The sequence below is a fragment of the Neodiprion fabricii genome, chromosome 1 (genome assembly GCF_021155785.1).
Source record: "Neodiprion fabricii isolate iyNeoFabr1 chromosome 1, iyNeoFabr1.1, whole genome shotgun sequence".
Taxonomy (NCBI): Eukaryota; Metazoa; Arthropoda; class Insecta; order Hymenoptera; family Diprionidae; genus Neodiprion; species Neodiprion fabricii.
In genome coordinates, this window is record NC_060239.1 from 18,783,123 (window position 1) to 18,791,956 (window position 8,834).

The 8,834-nt window shown below is 36.1% G+C and overlaps 1 protein-coding gene across 1 annotated transcript; it reads left to right on the forward strand.

The window, feature by feature from the left end:
* Positions 1-3,425: 3,425 nt before the first annotated feature.
* On the forward strand, positions 3,426-7,613 carry LOC124187830 (jerky protein homolog-like). The gene is made up of 2 exons (XM_046580018.1): positions 3,426-3,514; positions 6,773-7,613. The coding sequence occupies exons 1-2, from the start codon at positions 3,426-3,428 to the stop codon at positions 7,611-7,613; spliced, it is 930 nt and encodes a 309-aa protein (XP_046435974.1).
* Positions 7,614-8,834: the final 1,221 nt, after the last annotated feature.

Here is an 8,834-nt window from a genome sequence, read left to right on the forward strand (position 1 = left end):
ACCTTTCAAGAATGTGTCCTTAAAAGGACAAGTCAAAATTTCAATTATTTTCAGAGATATAGCTATTTTAGTGACACGTCTTCAAGACTGGCTCGGCTGGAACGAATTTTACTCGAAACTTTAAACGCGTTTTTCTCAAAACTACATTTTTCAAAACGGTTGACATGATTTCTCAAGTTCTATTGAACCGATTTACTTGAAATTTGGTGAGAATCTTCTCAATACATGTCTCTATCGCACGAATTATTATTATAACGAAATAATAATTTTTACTATTTTTAAAAAATTCAGAAACGTCCAAAAAAGTAAAAAAAAACGTATTATTTTTTCGGACAGCCGTAATTTGGCAAAAAAAAATTTTTTTTCGACTTTTTTTTAGTTAGTACGATAGCTGCATTTATGTAGATTAATAATCTTTTTTTTTTTCTGATTTTGAAAATGCTTGCAATCGTGACAACATTGGCGCGCCATTTTTTTTGTACCCCCCACTTCAACAACTCATAGCACTTTCAATTTTGTATTTTTTGACTTGTTTTTTTTTTTTTTTTTTGTAATCGTGAAACAATAATAAACGCCTGATCAAAAAATGGATGGTAAAAATATTTTTTGTTTTTTGTTTATAGCACTTCAAAAAACACCTCAAATTCATGCCTCTACACTAGAATACCCCCTTAACGCAAATTAGTTCGATCAATTTAGATCAAATAAAGTTGAATTGAATAAAAATGTACGAAATTGACGATTGAACGTATAATTTTTAGTATCGATGATCGCTCTCAATGTGGGTTGTGAAAAACATAATTTGTGGAAAAATATTTCTCAAAAAAATGTTTTGTATAAAAACATTCTCCACAACACTACTCCATATCCTCTGGAATAAATTATAGATGATTATTTCCATTGCAAATGTAGAATTATTTTATGTAGTGTAACGCTAAATTCTGTTACCCTCGGAGGAGGACTTACCGTTGACACTTTGGCGCGATTCTCCACTTATTCAAAATATTAAACTATAACAAAATAAATTATGTTGGGCGCCAAACGCGTTAGCGTCGATTGTCAAACAATAATACGAATCAATAAAAATAACACGAAACCGTACGAAAAATTAATAGAGAACCCGTTGTATGGCTGGCTAGGCTCAGGTACGCACACGTACGAACTGGTAGTGTGGCGGTATTCAAGGCAGCTAACAATAATTACAGAATTAAAGCAAATAATGAAATAAAAAATAAACTCAAGTCAGAAGGAAAATGAACAGGTCAATCGATCATATCTTGTCGAGAAGGTTACATGGTTGAGACAGGCAACTGAAATGGTATCGACATCGGTAGTTAATAAAATAGCAATCGTTGTTCACAATAATTTCGGTAGAATAGAATTAAACGGTAGCTTTGAAACGAGAGACGGCAGTTAACAGAGAAAAATGGACGTAGGTCGGGAGATGCGATATAATGCAAGAATTTACTTAAAACTACACGTCACTGGGCGACGTGATCTTACCCAAGGTGCAAATAACGCTACGAAAATTATTATTCTGTCAATTAGAAACGAGAGAACTTTACTGCAATCGGTAGAAAACAAGGTAACGATAGCTCGGTAGATAACACGACGAATTTACCATAGGTTATAACCAGTACGAGAGGTTGACATTCATTAACAATTTACAAAATCTGTAGCGTAAAGGATCGACTAGATAACTTTCGGTAGAATTATTCGTAAACGATAGAATCAATAATTTGTAATGATTACGGACCTGAGGAATCAAACAATAAACTCCTAAACCTAACTTTCGAGAGAATACAAAATACAAAATTATGAGAGAGTGAGAATTTCGGAGAGTTCACAAAATAAAGAAATACACTAAATACACGGCAGTACAAAAGAATTAAGGAAAATTCGCAGAGCTTAACTTAACAAGATACAGAGAAAAGAATAACAAGCAAAAATAATATAAAATTGCCAATAGCAATAGAAAAAAAGGTGCGGTAATATTTAGAGGCTGATTCTACGCTCGGTTGTACTCCAAGGAACTCGATATACGATACAATAGGCACAAAAATAAATAAAAATATAATAAGCAATAACAGAAATAAAATATAAGGCACACTACTATTACAAAAAAGTATGGAATGAAACGTGAAGCCAATAGGGCTCAAAATACGATAGAAAATACAGAAGCAGGCTAATAGGAATTCACAAATAATCAGAAAAGTCATAAATACAAAAGAGATAATTATTCGGCAGTTACGAGGTCGCTCAGACACGAAAATAATTAATTACTGAAATCATACAGTCGCACGGTGGCTTACTGCAACTCTAAGCCGTGGACCATGATTCACACAAAATCGATGAATACCATAAGAAAGAATAGAAATTATGAGCAACTTCGTAATGATACAATACAAAGGCAGAAGCATTACCTTAACGGATGATCTCAGGCACACAACACTGAGGTTAATTTTAAATAAAACTTAGAATAATCAAAAGAAAATAAGAAGGAAGGAAAGAACTTGAATTTATAGGTAGAAGTTAACGGTAGTGCAACGATAAAGGGTGTAGAGAAACGGTAGATAAAGTAACAATAGAACGAGAGGAAAAGGATCGGTAGCTCAAAACGGGAGAATAATCGGGAGAACACGAATAGAGACAACTGTCGCTCAGCAGGTCAAGCGTAGAATAGAAGGAGGTCGGAGTTCGGCTCGCCGATCTCGCGGTTGTCGTGAGGTGATTCTTCTTCCCTTTGATTGGTTGGTTGACCCCCACCGCAAATAGACCATCCCCCTGTGGCGAATATTGGTTACGGCGTGGTCATGCGTTTTCGAAGATTACCGCTAGATGTGGCGTAATGTGCTGCTCGTGATTTCGTCATTGACACCAACCGGAACCGCTGCTTGCAGACGTTCACGCGATGCAAGTTTTCTCCGTCATTTATAAAGATATCGATCTTCTATTAGAAGCATTTTGAAGGCGAAGGAGTAATCTGTGCCCTGTATTTTTCCGAATTTCAAATTTTTTTTTCAGAGTCGTAAAAAACAGCACTGAAAGTGAGCAAATTTCCCGTTGTAATAAAACAAGAAAGAATTTTTTTTCACAATTCTACGAAATACACGGCACAGATACATCATTCACTTTTAATTTAGGACTAAGAGCAATAAAATGGAACTCAAGAGTTGCGAGAAAACTTGCACGAGCTGAAGCATGAAACAGCGGATTTTCGCCGCGAAAAGCGATTGCTTGCCAACCACATCTCTCGCTTAGGCCGCCCGTCGTACGAACTAACAGCCGTAGCAGCAGTCTGCATTTAACACGTGCAAACCCGTAATTCACACCGCGAGCCGTGAGCGTTATTCGGTATGTTCTTCGTTAATAAATATTAGTAAAGTATCTAAAACTCCTCGATAAGTGTTCATCGGTCATTCGCTATGACTAAGATAAGGAAAGTGTTATGGAAAAGTAAGAAAAAGGGCCAGGGTTGGAAAAATTTCGCGGCTTATCAGCGGGAGAGGTTGAGGTAAATAGAATGGCATCAAGTTTGCTTACATAGACTTGATAGTTTTCATTTTCAGACTGACTAACTAACATGCACGATTTATTAATTCAGAACACCGTATTGTCCTAACAATCTCTTCGAATTATTATTTACCGTCCCTTTCTCAATGTGTGTTGTGTCAACCTATTCTTCCAAAAATCATTTTCCATCTTTCGTTCACTCACGATTACAAACTTACCGATGACTTTTACCGCACACTAATCTACCTAACTGACTATTTGATTGTGATATTTGACATCTCCTGGCCAAGGTCAATGCACAATACACTAATGAATTGAAAACATGACGTGCTATCGAAGACATTGTTGCAGCGCAGCGTAACTGTTGTTATAAGTGGTTTTATTCAAAAATATATTCGTGATTACATTTATTACTGCGGATTATCTTTCTCTCTAACAATACACAAGCCTACTCGTGTGACTACAACGAACCGGAAGAAGGACGACATAGAGTATACAACTAAACCTTAAGATTAGAAACGCGCACACGTAAATCGAAGTCGGCGCGTGTCACGTGATTACTGTAGAGTTATTCTTTGGTGTCTCAGAGATGCGCGCTCTGGTGGCATGTCCACCCAACTAGTACTTATCATTTATTTTCATTTATTTTCAACAGTAAAGTTTTAATGCCAGCAACACCGGTACGCTACATTCACGTTTCGAAATGAGCCAATTATTCAGCTCCATGAAACCTGAGACTTGATTCCTGCACTGATTCAGCTTTATCAGTTATGTTCGGGTCTTTTCCACATTACGAAAAGGAAGTGGTGCTATTTCGTAGTTTGGACGCCGAAAGGACTGATCTTTGACAAAATTATTCGCGACGACAATTTTTGGAAATTGAAAATGGAAAATAAATTAGCTGACTCTTTTCATTTCTGCCTTTTGCCAGCAATAGTAGACTCCAGACGTGCTCACAAACTTCCGATTCGCGACCCTCCTCAAATAATTGAAGCTAGAAATTCTGCGGTCAAATCAAAAAACTCAACGACTGATGTTTCCATCCGTAAGAAAAAGAAAATGACAACAGACAATACTAACGAGTAACTATACAGACGTTTTTACATATTTGTATATTTTTCCTTTCATTTATACATAACTATTTCACAATAATCTCTCACACAGAAAACTATTCTTGATTCAAGAATATTTTATTTGTTAGATTAAGAGTATGCTATTTTTTTAATAAAAATATCACATATTCTTGAATGAAGAATACTCAGCACTTGATTCAAGAATATTTTAATTCTTGATTCAAGGATTGTTTTCTTTGTATGTAGGCCATTTTTTTATTTGTTGTATTACGAATCAACCCTCGCATGTGTATCCTGCTTGTTAAATTTTCATTTTTCAGTTACAGCCTATTCGAAATTTGGCACGGATACAACGTGCTTTCACATTATGTTTTCAAGTTCAGAAATTAATGAATTTCTGAATAATGATCTTTCATATTCGCTTGCCGAGTGTTTGCATCTTTCATTCCATAGTATTCATTGAAACAGTTTATTTTGAAGATTCGTTTTATTTCTGTAATAATTACTTGTTATTCCAAAGAAACCTCATAACGGAAAGCGAAAAGTATGATATTCCACGCGATCGAATTTATATATTTTATTTATTGACGCGCCATTACTTTTGATTATGTTTTGTACCATAGATTTTGCTGATTTTTCAATACGCCTTATCTATCAATTTCTAATATACTCCTGCATGAGTAACTCAATTTTTTTGATTTAATAATTTTCTTTTCAATATCTATTGATGTATGTAACACTTCTAATTTTTCCTGGCATGGTTGAGAGGTTGCAACGGCATAGGGTTGGTCTCTTCATCGCAGCGACCCCCACGTGGTGAGACCTGGGTCATTGATAGCAATGTATTTAGTAGGGATGCGCGATTCCAGATCGACTCACTCAAGAATCGAACTTTTGAGTCGAGAAAATAGATCTTTTGTATTGATACTTTACTAATCGATTTTTTCTAGAATCGATTCCAAGACTGCAAGGATCGGATTAGGTTCTTCAATTAAAAAAAGTTTTGTAAGTCTATTTTGGTGTTCTGTATTTTATGAATAATATAGGTTTGAGAATACAAAAGAATCGACCAATTTCTAGCGCTGAATAAATCTAATATCACAACTAATAAAAAAAGCTTCCCACCTAGTCGGCTGGATTTGTGTAATATGTATATGAGAACTATTGCTGTGATAAACAAATACGACACAAAGCAAACTATTGTTAAATATCAAAACTGTTGAATAAGTACTACGTTTCTGTGACACGATTTTGAATCTCCAATATAGCTACCGGTTTCCAGTTAAACTAAAAAGTAAAAATAACGATCAATCTTCTGAAGATGAATCTTTTGTATCCGATTTTTTGGATGAATCGATTTTTCCAAAATCAATTCGAATCGATTCTGAGAATCGATCTTTTGCTTGATATTGCCCGTCCCTAGTATTTAGTCATGAATTAGCTAACTGCTGTTTCGGGTAATTTCTCTTGTAATATTTTTCACTTTACTGCAACGAGTTATGCAATAGATCTCTTGAAAACTCGAAGATTATTCAATGATTTCTGTAACTTATTATTATTTGCATAAGCAATAAATATTTGAAATAATATATATATACGTGCGAACCTCTGCTTGGATAAACGTATCCTAATCTCATCAACCACGCGAAACTCATACGGGCTTCCAGTTATATTCCTCGCACGTCAGAACTTCTGAACGTTCAAGTGCAAGCGGCCTGGTCCCAACGGAGTGCAGAGTGGGGGGCCATAGCACGCGAGGGGCATAGACTTAAGTCCCGCCCACTCTTCCCCTTGGCCGCCTGGGTCGAGTCGCGCGGGAAGCCAAAGTTCCCGCGCGAGCTCGGTAGGATACTGCTCCAAAATTTAAACATTTTTTTCAATAATAGTTTTTTTGTGCTCGAAATGTTTTAATCCGTGCCCCATGGTTCTGCATTGTGTTGAATAAAGTGCAAAAACTATGATTTCTATTTTAGAAGATATTTAAAAAAGTCTTTACTTTGCTCAATCACTTCATCTTTTACGTTTTTTTATATTTTTCCTGAAATAAAAATCAAGGTTTTTGTCCTTTATACTAAAAAAAAAAATTCTAAACACATCAAATAATGATTAAAAAATATATTAGAAAAATGTTCACACACTGATTTTTGAAAGTAATTTAACGTACGGATCTTTGATTACTTTTACAGGTACAACGAATCTTACATTCCATCAGTGAAAGAAAAACAAGAAAATTCAGATCAACGTGGAAAAGTGCTGCTCCTACTCGATAACGCTCCATCGCACCCCGCTGCTGATGAGCTAAACGCTGTTGATAAAGACTTTGCAATTATGTATTTTCCTCCAAACGTAACTTCCATAATACAGCCTATGGATCAGGATGTGATAGAGACAGCCAAAAGAATATATAAACCATCTCTCGTTCGACGCCATCTGCTTAGCGATAATATACCGATGGTACAATTAATTAAACAGTTGTCTCTCAAAGACTGCTGCGAGATGGTCGCAGCTGCGTGGGAAGAAGTGACGTCATCGAGTCTTCAAAAAGCGTGGAATAACTTAATTTGTCTCATAACACCTATGGGACAAGATATTGTTGATGTTACAAATGAATATCTGCAGGGAACTGTTAACTTGATTCCAGATGTCAATGTATCAAATCTTGACATCGCAGAATGGTTACGCGAAGACGATGATAACGAAACATCGGAAGTACTCAACGATGATCAGATCGTGGCGTTTGTTACTAGCAGGAATGACGAGGATTCTCGCCACGATAAGAATTTGGACGAAAACGAGAATTGGGACGAAAACGAGAATTTGGTCGAAAACGAGCATTCGGACGAAAAGGAGAATTGGGACGAAAACGAGAATTGTTATAGTGATCAATATTTTAAGGGCGCGAAGATATTGGGAGGGATGCAATTTGAGCAAGAATTTCTACCAGATACAGCACAGGGTGCCCTAACGGGTATTATAGCAGCGTCACATGGTTCGAGACACAACCTGAGTGTACGTCGAGCGATTTAATCGTCCTCAATAAAGTACGTAATCTAGCTCTAAAAAAATTAATGGAATGGTGACATTTTCTTTATTACGTAAGAATATTGACGTTATGTAATTTGAATTTTGTTCTATAATCATTAATTCTGCCAATAAATATATAATCACCCTGTTTATTTTCCATAATTCTATGTTAAGGTTTTTTTTCCTATACACTAAGGGCTTCGCCCCTGCGCGCTACGCGCCTCATTATTTCCTTATACATTGTCTATTAGACAGGTGAATTCATTTATGCTGATTTGATGACAGGTCCGCAACTGTTGATCGGTTGCTTCCGATCAACCCGACATTGGTATTGGCTCCCTATGCAGGTCTGCTCAGAATGTTTTCGTAAACGAATCCACTCACATGTACAAAACTCCCGATGCCATGCATCCCCAATTGCATTTGGCGATTTATTTTGCTATAGTTATTATTTTCAGATTTATTTACGTATATCTACATATACAAATATAGAGTCTACTGTGTCTGGTTTATGAGTACAAATAATTGATATCAATCCTTTTTTTTTCAAACAAATTTATTTTACATTTTTCACTTTAAATTCAGTTGGAAGTTGACTTCGAATCTCATTTATTGATGAAAAATTTCGATCTTCTCCTTTGCTCGTCTGAGCTCAGAGTAGATTTAATTGTTTATTTGCGAGTTTCCCGAGTAGCGAGAATTGTCTTTCATCTTGGGATCCGATTTGGTGTGGATGAATTTGTTCTCCACGATACACGATTAAACATATCTTAAACATGTCCGCAGCTGCAGCTAATTCTGCTTCTCCCCCGTAAATTTCATTTTACTGATATGTGATTTGTAATCACCAAGTGACCTAATCACGGCACCGTTTGACTCATTACCTGTAATAAAACCCGCAAATGTAGATCAATTATCAACTATATTTGAAACGGTACTCAGTCTCACCTCTGCGTGTCGATCTTGAGTGCCGTATACACAATACGCCAGCGCGCGAAAAAGACAATTCCCGTCAGTAATCATCTTGATAATTCTCGTTTGCAGGTTTATTTTTTGCGTGTCAGAAACAGATACCTATAAAAATATTTGTCAAAGACTGTCATAAACAGCCGATGACAGCTGTCAAAGGAAGTTTTGTTTGCTGGATGCTTTTTGTTTTGTTTTCGGCATCTCACCCCACCGCCAACTTCATGCGTATACTATTGTTATTACAATCCTTTTTAC

Coding starts and splice junctions, on each gene's coding strand:
- LOC124187830 (XM_046580018.1), top strand. CDS start 3,426: ATGACTAAGATAAGGAAAGTGTTATGGAAAAGTAAGAAAAAGGGCCAG. Junction 3,515..6,772: donor TATCAGCGGGAGAGGTTGAG/GTAAATAGAATG, acceptor TTACTTTTACAG/GTACAACGAATCTTACATTC.